The following is an 18,827-nucleotide window of genomic DNA, read 5'->3' as shown; positions in this document are numbered from 1 at the left end:
GGAAATGCCAAAGGCTGGGACATCCTGATCCTTGGAGTGACTGCTCAGGCCAGCGAGACTGCCACAGCTTCCTGTTGGTCAGACCCAGGGAAAGTGGCCTATCCCTCATGGTTGGAATGCATCCAAGGGTTCACATTCCCAGCTCTTCCCACCTAAGCACTGCCCCACCTCTGTGTGGGACCTTGGCACTGAACCCCCACACTGGGGAGAGGCTCCATCAGCAAAGCTGAGAACATCCCAGTGGTCTTACAGCACCCCAACAATGGCTCAGAGGCCAAAGCTCAGCCCCTCCCAGGGTGCTCACTTCTGTCCTCCTAGGAGTATTTGCCCCATCCTGAGCTTTGCTGTCCTTTAAAATGGAATCTCCCACCTTCCTCTGCCTGGGGGGCAGCTGGGGAACCTTCCTAAGGCCACTACCCCCTTCTCCCTCCATCTCCCCCTCAGCAAGGCTTAGAGAGCAAAACATACCTTTCACTCACTTTTATTTTCTTAAACTCTGGAAAGGGGAGGCTAGGCCAGAGCAGGGGGGTGTGGGGACATTCCTGTGGCCTTCCTAAGGCCAGGGACCCTCTTGTGGAATGCCGGGCTGGGAAGCTTAGAGCAGCAAGGGATACAGGCAACTGGCCAAACCCAACACAGACACATTCTTTTCATGGCAGAAACAACCACTGTGTGTGTGTGTGTGAGTGTGTGTGTGTGTGTGCGTGCACAGGAGCATGCGTGGAGTAAGGGAAGGGGATTGGGGAAAGGAGCCAGGCCCCTGGAATGGAGTAGATGGGAGACAGAGAGAAGATGGGAAGGGAAACTGAATCAGGAAAGCAGGGAAGGGAAAGCTCTCAGTGGTCCCCATCAGAGGCCAGGCCTGGAGTGAAAGTGAGCTCCATGGGAAAGCCCACACAGGTAAAGCTTGCTGCTGTTCTTTACTCCCGCTGAGGAGGGGTTAAGACAGGGCTGGAATGCAAGAGCTGGATGGACAACAGCAGGGAGACTTTCCCCAGGGAGAACAGACTGAGTGCCCAGCTCTCCCACCCTCCTTGCCAAATGCCACCCCATCCCCCTACACAGCCCCTCGCGGAGGCGGAGGTGAAGCCGAACTCTGGAGCCATAACCCATTTCCTAGTATTCTCCACGTCCTATGCTTCACTGAGGCGCCCTGATGGCCCACTGTGTAGAATGATCCCTGGCTTTAAATTTGCATCACTCTGGCCAAAACCTCATCAACTCCTGTTTAAATCCCTGGGGCTTCGGTTCCTCTAGACATACCCTTTATACGCCAGGGAAATCTTTCTCCAAAACCCTTTTTCTTTGTGTTTCTCTCACTGAGCATTTGGGGTCAAAACTGAGCAAGTGAGCTTGCACTCCCAGCCTCACAACTACTTGGGACCATTGGCAAGTAGGAGGGTATCATTTTCTTCTTGTTTCGCACAAAAGGAAGCAGTCTCAGCAATGCTTGCTTAGTGAGTTGAAGGATTAGGTGAGATAACATACTTAAGGCGTGCATGGTTGTGCCACTAATAACTCACCTAATACTATTATGAATTCCTGAGTCAGTCACCGTTCCAAGTACTTCATATGTCAATTAATCCTCACAATAATCATTTGATGTGGGTGTCATAATTCCCCCCATTTTGTAGATCAGGAACCTGAAGACCAAGTGCTTAAATAACTCCTGGTAACATGATTAAAAGCTTGGGAGTGGGCTAACAGGTCCACAAATATTATTCAGTCCCCTCCACTCACTTCTGCTGAGCAATGTCTACAACTCCTGTGAGTGCCCCCCCTACTCCCCCATTCCATCACACCTGTATTTTCCAGTCCAGGAATGATACTCTGGCCTGCTTTGGGTTCCTGAGGAATTTATATAGATTTTATTATTACTGGACCCCAGAGAAAACCCTACCCATAGCTCCATTTGATGAAAATGTTGCAAAAATATTAGTTGCCTTGTCTATTTTCCTTAATTGTTGAGGGGTCTAATCAACTTTTCATTACCTTTAAAAATTTTTTAACTATACAAAAAGGCAACTTACTGAATGAGAGGTGATATCTGCAAATGGTATATTCAGTAAAGGCTAAACACCTAAAACAGATAAAGAACTTACACAACTCAACACCAAAAAAACGTCAAATAATCCAATTAAAAATGGGCAGGGGACCTAAATAGACATTTTTCCAAAAGAGACATAGAGATGGCCAACAGATACATGAAAAGACTCTCAACATCACTCATCATCAGGAAAATACAAATTAAAACCACTACCACCTCACACCCGTCAGAATGGCTAAAATCAAAAAGGCAAGAAACAACAAGTGTTGATAAGGATATGGAGAAAAGAGAAGCCTTGTGTGCTGTTGGCAGGAATGCAAACTGGTGTAGCCACTGTGGAAGACAGTATAAAAAGGTCTCAAAAAAATAGAAATAGAAATACCATACCATAGCAAAACATATAGAGTCATAAAATCACTATGTGTATGCCCGAAACTAACGTAACATTGTGTCAACTATAATAAAAGATTTTAAGCTTTTTTTTTTAAGAAAGCAAAAATAAAACAAAAACCTTTAAGTTATACATTATAAGTATAGGAGATTATTTTTTTTTTCACCACAAAGAGGTATATCTATTATTTCTGATTATGAACAATGAAAATTTTCACATAGCCTGTGCCCTTTGGTACTGCAGAGTAGTTTGTCCACTTGCCTCATGACCGAGGATAAGGACCCACAGGGTAGAGCTGTGCAGTACAGTTGTCACAAATGTCAACCATGTGACTTCAAAATTCTGCTAACAGGTGGCTCTAAAATTTTACCAACTTAGATTGGAGATGTTATCAGAGACCCATAACTATGGATTATATTCATGCTTTGTCTTTCCACCTCAATTATAAAACCAGAGGTAAGAGGAATCTTAGAAATGTCATAGATAAGCAAACCAAGGTAAAAAGTGAGTGATTTACACAGGTTGCCCAGTTAATTAGAGCCAAACCTGGTTTAGTTGGAGTTTAGAACCTCTCCTTCCATCCCTGTCTAGGATCTCTAGGTGTTTCCTTGAACAAAATCCTTAATTTGCAAGATTCAAAACTCTCACAAGGCAGTGCTTTGCCTCACCTTTTATTATTATCCATTATGACCTCCAGCAACAAATCTTTACAAAAAGAAGCCCTCAGACTGACTGGCTAGCTGGTCTACATTAGGAGAGGCAGCTAACACATAGCTAGCTGCCCATCTATTTCACAATTCCACATCTTTTCCCACTTAAGTCTCTTTCTGAACTCATTTAAGCTTGCATAGAATGGTACAGTTATGAATTCCCCAAGAGTCAGACCAAGAGGTTCATACAAAAGGTTTGAGGGCATCCCTTAGTCCAAGCTCCAAAATGATGTCTGCATGGCCGCTGAAGTGTGTGTATGGGTCAGCTAATTGAACGCAGTTACCATGTATGTATTACAGCTAAAGGACAAAGTCACAGGTCCTAATAGGATTTAGTACAGAACCAGAGGTAGGGCTCAACCCAGGCTAGAACTGGACTTAAATTACTAGGAGCCTAATGTTACCCAGGGCAAATCTACTCCATGTTGGTGAGAGTCCGACAGAGGAACCAACACCCACATATGGACCTGGGATTGGTGATTATTAGAATAGATAACATTCATGAGCAGTCTAGAAAAGTACCCAGTGTGTCTACTTCCCACTGGGAGGATGCCAGAATGGCTACATCTTGACATGAAACTCTTCATGGCAAGGGTACTGTCCTGTCCCCTGCCAAGACCTCATCATTTCAGTCCTTTGAACACACCAGCCTGATCTTTACCATCTCTAGACCTTGGCCCAAGTTATTTGCCTATATCTTCCACTCTTTTCCTCAAATAGACCCTATTCTTAAAACTCTAGCCCAGTCATTGTATTGTCCAGAAAGTGACTCTGTTTGGCCCACGCTCTGGTATCAACATAACCGTATTAAACCTCATCATGTACACATTCTGTCTGCAGGTGGCCTTTCCAAAATGACCCTTAGCACATGCCAAGCTATCTTCTCCCAGTATAGATGTTCTTCCCAATGGACAGTGAGCTGTCTGGAATGAGCAATCCCATCTTCTGCATCTACTGTGCCTTTCCTTCCCCCTGCCCAAAGAAGGAACCCAGAACGGGAGATCTACAAACAATGGGCAGGCAGTCTGTGGGGCTGATTGTCACTGGCTATGGGAGAATGGATCTACTGATCTTTTCTTTGTTACTTACCTCATTTAGCTTGACCCAGTTGAAGGACTTCAGTGGATGGGAAGGCTGGGGGACACACTTCTTCCTGAGTGGGATATCACTGCTGGGGCAGGGGTCTGGAGGGAGAGGCAGGCCAATGCTGAAGCACGGTGGGGCACCAGGAGGAGTGGGAGGCCCACCAGGTGGAAGAGGTGGTGGTGGAGGTGGGGGACAGCAGGCAAATGGGAGAGGGGGCGGAGGTGGAGGCAGGTCACTGGTTGTCATTGAGGAAGACAAGGTAAGTGGGCCCCCAGGGGGAGGCGGGGAAGATACTGGTCCTGTCTGTGGGAAGATGGAAAAATCAAAAAGACAAAGCCATCAAGCAAGGATACCTTTCAAGTCCGCACCACACTATTCCTTTCCTTATTCTTACTCATCTATACTAGAACCCCAATCCTGCTCTCACCTTTCCCATGCATTTTATCCCCCCATTTCCTCTCTGTATCCCAAATATCCAATATACAGAGACACAACCACAGACACATACACATAGGTAAAACACACATACATAACACTGGACAAAGTCATAGTTATCACAATGCAACAGCAGGAGCGCTACATATGGTTATGTATGCTACCACCTCCACAAGGACATACAGCTACATAGGGAGGGGGCACAAAACCATACTTGCACACTGCTTTGCCAGGTGTGCTTCCTGGGACAGTGTCACCCAAGGAAAACAGTATTGCAGTATTGGTTTGTTTTTTTTTCCCCCCTAATTAACACAAACGTAGCAACCCTTACAGACTCAGAGGTCCTCTCTATCCTGACCTGAGCTGCTCCTCTAAATTCTCCTTCATCTTGAGGTCCTCAGCCCTTCCCCATACCTGTTCTTCCCACCTCATCCTGAAGGTCTCAGCTCAATATGTAAAGAGAGGAGGGTATCTACGTACTGAGATTTCACTGAGTTGGGCTACCAGCTCTGCCACTTGTCCTCGAGCCTGGCGCAGCTCCTGGGACTCTCGAGCCAGCTTGTCCTTCATCTTGTTCAGTGTCCGCATCATCTCTTCCTTCTCTAATGTTTTTGTCTCACATTCTCGCTCCTTCCTCTCCAGCTTGCTCACCAGCTCCATGTGTTCTGGAATGGGAGTAGGACAGGAGAGAAAATGGGAAGAGACAATTGAATATGCATGGGTCTACCTCTAATGGGTCCTGGGCTGGGCACGGGAGGGGTTGTGCAGAGCACACAGTGGTTTGAGGCAGAGCCCCTTACCTTTCCGGAACTTCTCTGCCTGGTCTCGCCATTGTTTCACCTCATTCTCATTGATGAGCCTGGTGGGGGAACACAGGGAAGGGTCTGTTGATTGTTGGCTTATTACTTCCCAAAAGATATATTATCCCCCTATTCCCCACATCAGTTCCATGATCTCCAATCCCAGTCCAGCCACATCAAGGAGGCTAGGATTTTTGACTCTCCAGATGTCTCTTCAGGTCCCCAGGTCTTCCCAGTTCTCATGTGTCTCTCTGTGGACTGTGAAAACTGAAAAGACCCTCAAATAACTTATGATCCAACCCCTTCGGATATAGTTGAAGCTCTTGAGAGCAGAGATGAAGACAATAGCTTAACTAATGGTAGAACTAGGACTAAATCTCGGGCTTCTCTTAGTTGTCTGATGACTTGTACACCTTTGTAAAAATAAGTTTTTGCTTTGAAAGAGATCAAAATGTTAGCCCTACCATGGTACGGGCTTCCAAAGACCAATGTATAAGAGTAAGAGAAGTCACCCATCCCAGCACCACAGAATGAATATGTTGAGGGTAAAGAGGGGATGTATCTAAATCACAGGAAGTCTTCATTCATGCCCAACTCTTGTAATGGGGATTAAGCTATTATCTAGACATCACAGTGTAATAGAAATGAAATCCCAAATGAGACCCAAATAATCAGGATTTTGTTTTTTGTAACTCTAAAAACATGGCAGAGTTAGATCCATGAATTTTGGCCTCTTCAACCAGATGAAAGATATAAAGAGGGGACAGAGTATGGAAGGGAACATAATTTGTTAAGAGAGTCTTTGGAGAGAGCCATTGCTGTCCTTCTTGGAGATCCTACCTCTTTCACCATCATCCACTGTCTTTGTTGAACCCAATTCAGAGTGTTCTGACCTACATTCCCTGATGTTGGGAAGGAGGCTTGGTGAACTGCGGTCCAACTTGGGTCCAGGCAGGTCCAAAGAGTGAAGAAACATTAACAAGAGAGAGAGTGGTGCTCTGCTGGGATATCCAGCACTCTTAGACTTTGTTGGCACAGAGATTGCATGAGGATTTCTCATGCAAGCATCATGGAGAAATTGGGCTGATGCCATTTGAAGTCCTGTTTAAGATGTCCACCTAGCAGAGAAGTGGAAACTTTAACATTGTGCCATTGTGTACTAGATTGCTAGTGAATTAGGGGCTGATGGAAGGGGTGGTACCACCCAGTCCCAAGTGATAAAAAGGCCTTAAATGGTCAGTGGCCAGGGTTTTATAGTAAGATGCATGTGCCAAAGAGCTTCAGAAGATCCCAGAAATAATTCATGTCTTCACCCATGTGCCAAGGCCAGAGAATAGGAAGACTGTTTACTAAGTTACCTGATCAAGTAAGATCTTTTCTTCTTCTCCTTCCTTCCCCTGCACTGTGATAGGGGTTAAAAACTGGTTAGCTAATAGAAGGGGGTATGTGTGTACAATGGGTTAGAAGAAAAACAGAACAGAGAAAGAAAGCCAATCATTACACATGCCCTTCCCACTACAACTTCAAGCTCCAGTCCAGGGAAGAGAGAGAGTGAAGACTAAATCTAATCTAGAATTCACATAGTTCACATCTGGGACTAGTTCTAGTAGTTGCAGATTTGAGACTGTTTAAAATGATTGTGCAAGAAGAAGCAAAAACTTCATTGGATCTGAGGACAGAGGAAAAGCTTCCCCACTAAATAGTGCAAAGAACTGGTAGAAAACAAAAATAAAAATCAGAAATAAAGTTGCATTTTGATTACTTTTCTATTTGCACTTATCCAGCATACCAGGTAGGATTAACCACATCAATACCTAACTACTTGTAAAATGAAAACAATAGCATGAATAGTTAAAAAATCATTATCTACTTGGCTTTGGTATGTGACCAAATTGAGAGCCAACTTATCTCCTTAAAGGGCAACTGGATCAGACTTCCACTAACAGCAATATTATTTGAAAAATCCAAGATTTGAAAGAAGCCCAAGTGTCCATCAATTGGTTATTGAATAAGAAGATGTGGTGCATTTAAAATGGTGGAATATTATGCAGCCATTAAAAAGGATGAAATCTTGCCATTTGCAATGACATGGACAGAGCCAGAGAGTATCATGCTAAGTAAAACAAATCAGTCAGAAAAAGACAAACCCGTATGATTTCACAGATAGATGGAATTTAAGAAACAAATCAAATGAGAAAAGGGAAAAAAAGAAAAAGAGACAAATCAAGAAACTGACTCTTAACTATAGAGGACAAACTGATGGTTCCCAGAGGTGAGGGGGCAGAGGGATGGATGAAGCAGATGACGGGGATTAAGGAAGGCACTTGTCATGATGAGCTCGGGGTGATATATGAAGTGTTGAATCAGGACATTGCATGCCTGAAACTAAAATAACACTATATGTTAACTAACTGGAAATTAAAAACTTAAAAAAATAAAGTCCAGTAAAAGTTTAAAATTAAAAATTAGTATGTTAGCTTAACATCTGATTACTGCTTGACGTGACTTTAAACTTGGTTCTGTGTTTCTCAGTACACAGGGTCAAAGATAAGCCAGAAGACCTTAGGCTCTGACATCCTTATCCAACAGCCTTAGTTAAATTGCCATGCTCTATTTCAGTGATCAGCAAACTTTCCCTAAAGTTAGAATAAATATTTTAGGTTTCATATAGCAGGTACAGTCTCTGTCACATATTCTCATTTGTTTTTAAAAACACTTTAAAATGTAAAACCTATTCTTAGCTCATGGGTCATGCAAAAGCAAACTGGAGGATTGGTTATCTCACAGACCATTGTTAATAAGTTTAAATTCCTCCTCTATCCACCCCATACAATGAATCATTAAAAGCTGAGTATAGGGGCACCTGGGTGGCTCAGCTGGTTAAGTATCTGCCTTTGGCTCAGGTCAGGCCAGGGTCCTGGGATCGAGCCCCACATCAGGCTCCCTGCTCAGTGGGAAGTCTGCTTCTTCCTCTGGCTCTCCTCCCTACCCAAGTTTGTGCTCTCTCATGATCTCTCTTTCTCTCAAACAATAATTTTTTTTTTAAAGCTGACTACAATGACAGTACAGACAAAAGGTTGATATCCAGGATCTATAAAGAATTTCTCAAACTCAACACACACAAAACAGATAATCATGTCAAAAAATGGGCAGAAGACATGGGCAGACACTTCTTCAATGAAGACATGTGGCTATCAGACACATGAAAAAATGCTCATCATCACTAGCCATCAGGGAGATTCAAATCAAAACCACATTGAGATACCACTTTACACCAGTTAGAATGGCCAAAATTAGCAACACAGGAAACAACATGTGTTGAAAAGTATGTGGAGAAAGGGGAACCCTCTTACACTGTTGGTGGGAATGCAAGTTGGTGCAGCCTCTTTGGAGAACAGTGTGGAGATTCCTTAAGAAATTAAAAATAGAGCTTCCCTATGATCCTGCAATTGCACTCCTGGGTATTTACCCCAAAGATACAGATGGAGTGAAAAGAAGGGTCATCTGTACCCCCATGTTCATGGCAGCAATGGCCATGGTCGCCAAACTGTGGCAAGAACCAAGATGCCCTTCAACGGATGAATGGATAAGGAAGATGTGGTCCATATATACTATGGAGTATTATGCCTCCATCAGAAAGGATGAATACCCCACTTTGTATCAACATGGACGGGACTGGAACAGATTATGCTGAGTGAAATAAGTAAAGCAGAGAGTCAATTATCATATGGTTTCACTTATTTGTGGAGCATAAGAAGTAACACAGAGGACATGGGGAGATGGAGAGGAGAAGGAAGTTGAGGGAAATTGGAGGGGGAGGTGAACCATGAGTTACTATGGACTCTAAAACACAATCTGAGGGTTTTGAAGGGGTGGCGGGGTGGGAGGTTGGGTGAGCCTGGTGGTGGGTATTATGGAGGGAACATATTGCATGGAGCACTGGGTGTGGTGCATAAACAATGAATTCTGTTATACTGAAATGAAATTAAATTTTAAAAATGAGAAGAAAAAAAGCTGACTACATTCCCTACAAACTTGTGTTGTTTGATATGATAGTCCCTAGCCACATTATATGGCTATCTGAATTTAAATGAAATAAAATTTTAAATTCAGCTCCTCAGTTACACTATCCACATGTCAAGTGCTCAGCAGCCAGGTTTGAACAGGGAAGATATGGAACATTTCTATCATATCAGAGAATTCTATACTGGGCATGTTCCTTAAGGTGCATTTGGAGGCATCTGGTTTACAAGAGAGAGAGAGGAGAGAGGAAGGAGGAGGAAGACAGGTGAGAGCTGGCCACTGCTCACATGTTGACAATGTTCTTGACATTGAAGTTCTCCAAGGGAGCCAGGTCAGGGTCCACACCCCTCTCATCCTGGAGAACAATCTGCTGAAGGATTCGGTCCAGGAGCTGCCACTGCTGGAAGTAGCCACCGTTCCGCTTGTCTGCAAGGACAATAGGCATCATAACTTTACTGAGCCCTGGAACACCCTGGGGTCCTGCCCTAGAATCATGGCATGGGCACAAGCTGATGAAACATGCCCTCTCCCGCTCTTGGAAAGCTCCCAATCTGATGGAAGAGGCAATGATGCTACTGATGCTGATGGTGATGATGGAGATTCACAAATGCAGCCATTTCTTGATGATCTGCAGCTGACTTTCTATGAGTGTGTCAATCCTCTAGATACATTTCTCTACTCCCTGAAGGGATTCTTGGCTGTCTTTGTTCCCTGTAGGCACCCTGAATAGCCTACACCTTGGGAATATAAATTGTCTTTTCCATTATCTAAAAAAAAGCACCTTTCAAAAAGTAAATCTGCTCCAAAATATTACCTGCTAAATAATGAAGTCTCCAGGGAAATTTAAAAAAAGAAAAGGTTTTAGGATTATCTAGGCTGTTTTTCTACGGTGAAAGATGAATGGAAACTCATTACAGGTATGCACTGAGAAAGAGAGAGAGTCAGAATGTGTTGGAGAAGTGCTAATGGAATCCAGGCTGATTTCTTGATGAAGGTGACCTGGAACTGTGAAGGCAAAGGCTTGTGTGTGATGCCTGACCTCACAGGGCTCCACTCCTATCCTCTGTAGTCATGGCTTGGTGGGACATGGGTTTTCTTTTCATGGCTAGCCACAAGCCCCTCTTTCTCATCTTGATCCCAAGTACTCTGACCAACCAAAGGAGGTCAGCCAACATGATGCTGATCTCAGAGTCAAACCATAATGCTTAAAGGTGGAAGGTTGTCTGCAAAGTCCCATTTTGAAGGAAGACACCCGTTGACATTACCCATGGAGCACCACACACAGAACCTGAGAGAGGAGAATTTGGGTTTCTCAGGCACTTCCTACATCTTTCGTGAAGGTCTCTGGACTGAGCTTTGGAGAACTGATAGGTTCCTGGTCTAGATCACTGTGTCCGGTTTCTTTTCCAATACTTCACTGACAAAGGCACTGCAATGTGGCATAGTTTTCCATTTACCCTTCACCCAGGAATACAGGGTAAAGCCAGGTCACTGGCTCACAGAAGTAGAACAGGTTTCATCTAAAGCCATAACCCCAAAGAAACAAAAATTCCTTTCTATGTACAGAATCACCAAGTCTCAAGTTCATCCACTATAAATCAGGTACAATAATGCACACCCTTAAGTCATTTTGAGGTTTAGAGACACTGTGCCAAAGTGCCTTGCATCATGCATGGCCCAGCACTGGCACACAGCAACTGCAGTCATTGCCACCATCACCACAAAAACAAATGCCACCATCACCACCAGTAGAGAGTCTTCCCAGGTTGACCATCTTGGTTGGCCATACTAGTCTTCCAAATTTGTGGTTTTGTGAAGAGCTTAAATACCAAGTGATACAGTTACAGTTCATTTCAAATTGCATGCTGGGGTGGCTATTAGTGATTATATGTAATTTATTCAGTCACTGTGCACACCTGGATCTTAAAAAGCTTAGCATCTGCTAAGCTTATATGCTAACACCCAGTACTTGCAAAGAGAGGCAGGGGAAAGTGCATTAAAGTGGAGCTCATAAGACCTGGATGGAGGAGTTGATGAAACTCTGGAAAAAGGCATGCTCAGTCTAGATCTGTGGCAGTCCCCCAAATACAAAGCTGCTTCTTGGAGCCCCCCAAGAGGACTGATCACTCTCCTGTCATAAGCTGACAGTCAGCTCTGTTTGCTTTTACAATGATCAAGCTTCTTCCTGGTAGACCAGAACATCGTTGTTCAGGCCCAAGTTCCCAGCTGCTCACCTGGGTGACAGTGGAAGTCTTGACCCCAAAGAGAGAGAGAAGGACAAGGGCCTGCATCCTGTGGCCAGGCCTCCTGGGGACATGTGCCAAGGGAGACCCAGCCAGACTCACCAACTCAGGGAAGTCCTGACACATTGTCTCAACCTGCCCCAGGCCAACATTCAGGCCAGCTGAGGAAGTGGTACATGTAGCATACTCACAGGGCATCTGCAGACAGTGGTGTAAAACAGACAGCAAGCAGGGGTAGGCCTCAGTGTGCTTTAGCTTCTTGTGGATCAGCTCAAACATCTGGGAAGCACTCTTGGTGTCAATGTGGACCTGAGGGAGTGGAGGGCACAGTAAACAGGGAGGGGCAAGCCATGGAAGAAGAGAGGAGAAAAACCTACTTCCATCCACGGAGCCCCATTTCCCAGGACAATGTTCCTTCTCCTGCTTCTGGCCAGGCTTCAAAAGAGAGGCACAGAGAAAAGGCGGAGGGAGTTGTCCTAATTACACGAAGCAGGATTTCTCCATTTCAGCACTATTGGCATCTTGAACCAGATCATTCTTCGGCATGGGAATCTGTCCTGTTCACTGTAGGCTGTTCCATACCATCCTTGGTCCATATCTTTCAGATGCCAGATGTAAGGAGGGCAACCTTCTTACACCAATTGTGACAACAAAAATTGTCTCCAGGCATTGAAAATGTCCACAGGGGAAGAAGGAAGCAAAGACACTGCTGGTTGAGAGCTACTGATTTAAACTAAGGGAAGGGGACAGGGACATAGGCAATTCAAGGACCATGTAGCATAGTTTCACGCAACCTGGGTTCAAATCCCAGATCTACTCTCATTGTGTGACAAGGCAAATCTCAATCTCCTTGTTGTAAATCCAAGGTTTATGTGACAATATAAATGGATAGTGATGGGTGACTGGAGCACCACCAGATGTAGGTTTCTATTTGAGTGGAGATTTTATAATACAATATTTAAGTAGCAGAATTGTGTATTTTCAGGGTTATTGAGATTGAAATGAAAAGACAATCTGGTTTGTGAAACATGATCTGGTTAGTGACGGGGAAAGAGGACTCAGGAAATTGCTGAAAGGCAGAGGAAGAGTAGCCTGGAGAGAATTTGAGACTATCACATGTAAGAACAGGCCCTCTTTCCTTTGGGGGTTGCAATCTCCCAGCAAAGGAGATGCCCTTGGTAGGTAAGGCCTGCTAGGTGAGGCCTTGCAGAGTCAACACACTGCCAGGCTCCAGAAGCAGGACCTGGCTATAGGGCCACTCACCAGGGAAGCCAGTCAACACTGGACCCACTACATCATGGGATCTGGAGAAGAGTCTGTGGGACCACCTGGGACCCCACTTCTGTAGCCCCATCCCTGTAGGCTTCTCACCATGTCAAACCTCCTGGCTAGCTCCAGGTCATCCTCATTCCGGACCATCTCAAAGAAGTCTAAATGCCTAGATAGGATGGGGGGATAGAGAGAGTAGATATTACTTTGAGGATGTCCCTATTTGAGGGTCAGCCCCTTTAACTCCCCAGTGAACTAAATCTGAAAGCTTCATTCCAGTGAGGCCAAGGCAAAATCAGAAAGAAGCCACCTGTCGTAGGCCAGCACTCTCCTCCTTTATAGAACCCCATGCCCCCTCCTCAGGGCGGCTAGCCCAGAGGCCTGTCCCCTTAGATCAGCCTTTCTCAATTTTGTCATTATTGATACCCAGGGCTAGATTTGCCTTGGTAGTGGGAGGCCAATCTGTGTGATGTAGAAGGTTCAGCAGCATTTCTGATCTCTACCCACCAGACACCAGTAGCAGCCCCCACCTTTGAAGTTGTGACAACAAAAATGTGTCCAGACTTCGCCAACTGCCCCTTGGGATAAAATCACCCATTCAAGGACTACTGTTCTGCCTTCACCAGGATTCTCATACTGTCCATATGTCAACCTATGAAGCCAGTTTATGGCTCTGTCATTTTCCACCCCATCCATTCTCCAGCTCCATTTCAAAAGGGCCCATCCTGTCTCCTTTAAGACTCAGTGCAATAAAATAGTCTACCAATGGGACAGAAGCAGAAGAGACAGATAGGAACTTAATTGGAATTAAGGAAGACATAGGAATTTAATTGTGCCCTTTTATCAATGAAGGCTTTTATGGCTTCCATTTGGAGTGGAGCAATTCCCTTGCTAAGCAGGAGTGCCCTGCAGGATGTTTAGTATTCCTGGTTTCCAACTATCAATACTAGTTAGTGTCCCCCAACCAGCCAGTCTGAAAGCCAAAGGAATACTACCATGTGTTTCCAAATGCTCCCCCACCCACCCTGGGGGAAGTACTGCCATGATTGATGACTACTGGGTCCACCTGCCTATAACATTGGAAATGAGAAAGCAGGTCAGCCAAGAGAGCAGGCAGGGACATAGGTAGGATGTGGGACAGGGGGGTGAGAGTTGTCCACCTTCCCCACATAGAACTTATTTTGAATTGATACTGTGTATGGCAGGTGGTTTCCAGTAGGAAGGGCAGCCTCCTTGAAAGTCCTGATCATCCCCAACTGAGGCACTGTCCCTATATGACTGCAGTGGGGACAGGTGGGTCTTACTTGTCCAGGATGGCGTTCTCATGCTGCCGGAGTTTGTCAATCACAGGTTGGATCCCCAGCATCAGGAACTCATACCGTAGATGAAGGCGGAACTCCAGATTATCCTGGGGGTCACCGAAGCAGGACAGACTCATTGGCTTGTGGCTCTTCCACAAGAGTCCCCAGCAGACCCACTCCAGTCATTGTCCCACTACATCACCTGCAACAACCCATCTGGAATTGCCTTGGGTCCAGAGTTCCAAGAAAGGGCAGGAGGAGACATACTTGACCTTGGTATTTACTCCCATTAGGTGTCCTGCCTCACTTCCTTTAAGTCCTTTACCAGTTTTCTCAGCCTTTGGCATCCAAGAGTGGGATCATAACGTAGAACATAAGCTTTGATTTCAGACAGATCTTTGTTTAAAATCCCTGCTCTGACACTCACCAGTTTTGTCATTTGGGGAAAACCTTAGTTTTCTCATCTATAAAATGGCAATGATATTACCAACAGGATGATATTACATTACCTTATGAAGTATGGTTACCGTTACCATCTAATCAGAACGGATTAGTATAGCTAGTATTGACAAGGGTGACGTCGGCATCTCAGGGACAGACTGTTCTCCCACCCACCTCACCTAACTTAGCTCATCAGGGCTGGTTGCAAGAAAAGTGTGCTGGTAGAAAAGAAGGAAATGTAGAGATCATTAAATTGCCCCCTTGACCTTCAACAAACTGACCTTGATTGGAGCATCTGATTCCCTTAGAATTTGGGGAGTTAATCTGCTCTTCAAGTTCTTCTTCAACTGTTGCTATTTTTAGTCTGAGATCCTATTCTGATCCCATAGTAAGGAAAATCAGAAGCCTAACCTTCTAACAGAAGGTGATAGAGGGCATGGCCAGCCAACTCAGAAGCAGTTCAGAAGGTCTGGACTAGCTCAGACTTAGTCCAGAAGCAGGTCTTTGGAAAACTCTAGAAAGAATGGCCTACACTTGCCCTCCTCCCATAAATGATCCCCCACCATCCTAAGCAAGCATCAGCCAGCCAACTTAGGTTTTGTCCAGGACACACCTAATGCACAATGCTACCCATGCAAAAAACTCCTCAAGAACCCCTCATGACAGTAAGGTTCATGATAATCCATTCTTTCTCAGCCCCAAATGAAAGAGGCAAGAGTTGATAAAGGTAATCTGAAGACAGTGATGGTAGTGACAGCCCCACCAACTGGAGGTCTTGGCCCCATCCCTCTGCTACATCCCCAGGAGGCACTTGCACACACTCCCCTGGGGCCAGAAAGTCCAGGAACAGTAAGGGCAAGGAGAAGATGCCTCACCTCTCCAGCTCCAGCATTGAGGACAGCATTGATGAAGGACATGATAGCTGTTTTCAGATTCACTTCATCCCGGTACCGGCCCAAACTTCGGTCTAGCTCATTCAGCAGTGTCTGGATGGAAAGGCAGGACAGGAGAGAAAAGGCGGGCTCAGGACCCTACAAGTCCAGCCTCTGTGCCCGTGTTCCCACCATTAAAAGACCTAGCATGCCCCACTTGCTTGCTATACCCAATCCATCTAGCTTACCCTGGGCCTTCCTGAAAGCTCAGCTTTTCCAAGAAGTGTCCTTTGCCTCTCCACGCCTCAGTCTCAGTCCTGCCATTCACCTCCAGAGCTTATTTTGTAGGGCTGTGCCAAAATGCTGATTCAGCATGTTAGAGCTGTTTACAGCTCCAGCTGCTTACAGCTCATATATCTTCCTGCCCAGCTCCCTGACAGCATGGACACTGCCTTTTACCTCTTTGGCAAAGCGTCAGGGGCCACTTTCCACACAGAGTAAGTGCTTAAAAGCCTTTTATGACAGAATATACAAATAGCTTATACAGATAAACCATAGCATTTTTAGTGACAGTTTAGATCTATTGACACTTACTCTATATAAGACACTTTATACTTACTATCTCATTACTTTTCTGGGGCAGATCAGGGAGAAGAAAAGAGAATAGCATGACTTAAGTATCCAGCACTGTTCTTGGGGTCCCCACAGTAAGCACTGGCCCAGGTATAGGGCTTAAAATCTTGGCCCCAGCAACTGCATTCAGGTCCATTCCAGACTCAACCTCTGTGATTCATCAGGCACTGAGCTCAGAGACGTCGACCCATATACCAAGAATCCAGCCTCAAGGAACCCATGGTCTAGTGAGGGGACCATTATCCTAGCCAAACCCATATCTCTTGAGGTCCCTTATGTCTCTTCATATAAGCGCTCAGCTAGCCCCTCACCTGAAAGCGGGTCCGCTCAGCTGCGTACACCTGGTAGTGGAGCATTGCCTGCAGCACCTTCTTGTGGCCACCAGGAACCAAGCACACAGCACCCAGGATCTCCAGCACGGCCACCTTGGTCTTGCTGTTTTCTGTGCGCAGACTCTGCGCAATGGTGCTGATGGCCTCTGGCTGTGCCAGCACATGCGCCCGTCCCTGGGAGTTGTTCATCAGAGCCTTGATGCAACCGATGAGGGAGGTGTGGATACGACTTTCACAGGTGGCGTGGTCCATGCTCCGGAGGAAATTCAGCAGACAGGTCAAACCCTCCAGCTCAATGAAGCGAGTCACGAACCTGTCCAGGCCAGCGCCATTAGCACAACAGGTATCCTGAATTTGTATAGGATTCTGTATACACTTTGCAAATAGTTACCCCGGGACCTGTGTAACACTGTGTCCCATCTACAGTAGCCATTTGGTTCATTTAGTGAGTTTATCTAAGGCATTAAAATCCTATCCCCTTCACAGGAGACTTGTGCCTTATTTGCACCTTAAATACCATGCTTTTGCAGGTCATCGGCTGTCAGTCGCCTGGCTGTGATGGTATACACATGAAGGGAACGATTGCAATAATTATTACTATAATTATCACGGCTAATAAACCTGAAAATTCATCTCCAGAGAGGATGGGAATTAAGAGAATTACAGTCAGAAGACAAAGAGAACTTCCAAATGGTGGGAACATCAGAGTCACTGAATCACAGGACCAAGGCTGGGAAAGGCACCCTTCAAAGGATCCTGAAGAAAATAGCTAAGTTATCTTGAATATTAACAAAAAGCATTTAAAAAAAAGTGTTAGTTCAGAGGTTCTTAACCTGGAGTCTGTGTTCCCCTAAGGGGCCAATGGCTATCTTGCAGAAGTCTGTGAATGTGGATGGGAAAAATAAGTTATACTTTTATTTTTGGTAACCTCTACCTGAAGTGTATCATTTCCTCTTATGATGAACGTGGACAATAAACTATAGTGGGATTAGTAGAACCTGTGACTTTGTCACCCAAAGAAATTAGCCATTTTCATATCAAATTATAGCTGTTACAGGTGTCTCAGACTATCCTTTCTACTCATCAACACTTCAATATCATGGTGGTTGCTAGCTCATGCCACTTAAGACATAAAGAAGCACCTTAATCGCTATCTCACAAATGTTTCATATTTGGTAACTGTATTTCACTTTAAGTGGCTTATTTTTCATCTTATCTATTTTGTTATTTAAAAGCATCATTTTGATAAGAGGTCAATAGTTTTCATCTGGTGTCAAAGTTACCCACGGCACACGTGTCTTTACACACACATACACACAAAGATGCTTAGAACACTCGAATTCATAAAACAGTAACGGTCCAAGGAAATGTCATAAATGGAGCTGAGGGAACCATTGCATATAGTTAATACATTTGGTCCCAAGTGTATTTGTGTATTTCTACACTATTATATAAATATCTCTACAAAATGAAATATACTCTCAAATTAAGTCATTGAAATAGGTATTATTTGTTTCTATTATATGCTTTTCTATATTCTGAGAATTTCTAACATGACTGTCCACCATGACTGTCAGAATTTTATTAAGGGAAAGAACAGTAAACTGAAGTGGGAGAGAAACCTGGCAAACCTCCCTCAACTTCTCTCCTTCTCAATGTCCTCATCCTTCCTGCACCCCCTTCCTACAAGTGCCCCACCCCTGGAACCATGCAGGATTAAGATGCTCCCATTCTCCTGAGGCTCTAGTTCCAGGCTCCCAAAGTAGAGAAAGTAGAGAACTCAGCCCAAACCACAGACACACACACACGCACGCACACACACGCACGCACGCACACACACACACACACGCAGACCAGTATGCTGGTAAAAACATTTAACAACTGGCTCTCTGAAGAAAGAAATAAAAGCCTGATGATAGTGTTTGCCAATTTCCACAGTATACATATCCCCAGCATAGCTGATTTCAAGCTATCAATGTGACAACACTGAACATGGAGTTGGGAAGAAATGCAACATTTATAGCACAGTTGGTCCTTGAATAACACAGGTTTGAATTGCATAGGTCCACTTATATGGGAAGTTTTTCAGTAAGCACAGTATAATACTATGGTTACATTTTCCTTATGATTCTCTTAACAGTTTCTTTTCTCTAGCTTCCCTTGTTATAAGAGTATAAGATACATGTAACATATAAAATAGGTACGAATCAACTGTTTATATTATCAGTAAGGCTGCAGGTCAAC

The 18,827-nt window shown here is 44.7% G+C and overlaps 1 protein-coding gene across 5 annotated transcripts in view; it reads right to left on the bottom strand.

The window, feature by feature from the left end:
- DAAM2 (dishevelled associated activator of morphogenesis 2) overlaps positions 1-18,827 on the bottom strand; it is a 119,314-nt gene that overhangs the window by 25,540 nt on the left and 74,947 nt on the right. For all 5 annotated transcript variants that reach the window (XM_082731102.1, XM_082731106.1, XM_082731104.1 and 2 more), the window contains exons 6-14: positions 16,563-16,896; positions 15,622-15,732; positions 14,309-14,412; positions 13,107-13,173; positions 11,927-12,044; positions 9,780-9,918; positions 5,470-5,528; positions 5,150-5,334; positions 4,238-4,537 (exon numbers count right to left, since the gene is read on the bottom strand). In XM_082731102.1, the coding sequence (XP_082587228.1) occupies positions 4,238-4,537; positions 5,150-5,334; positions 5,470-5,528; positions 9,780-9,918; positions 11,927-12,044; positions 13,107-13,173; positions 14,309-14,412; positions 15,622-15,732; positions 16,563-16,896 (1,417 nt within the window). The remainder of the gene's footprint in view (positions 1-4,237; positions 4,538-5,149; positions 5,335-5,469; positions 5,529-9,779; positions 9,919-11,926; positions 12,045-13,106; positions 13,174-14,308; positions 14,413-15,621; positions 15,733-16,562; positions 16,897-18,827) is intronic.

This window comes from Mustela nivalis, assembly GCF_964662115.1.
Source record: "Mustela nivalis genome assembly, chromosome: 5".
In the NCBI taxonomy this organism is placed as follows: Eukaryota; Metazoa; Chordata; class Mammalia; order Carnivora; family Mustelidae; genus Mustela; species Mustela nivalis.
The sequence above is the reverse complement of the archived record's forward strand: the minus strand, read 5'-3'. Positions and strand labels throughout refer to the sequence as shown.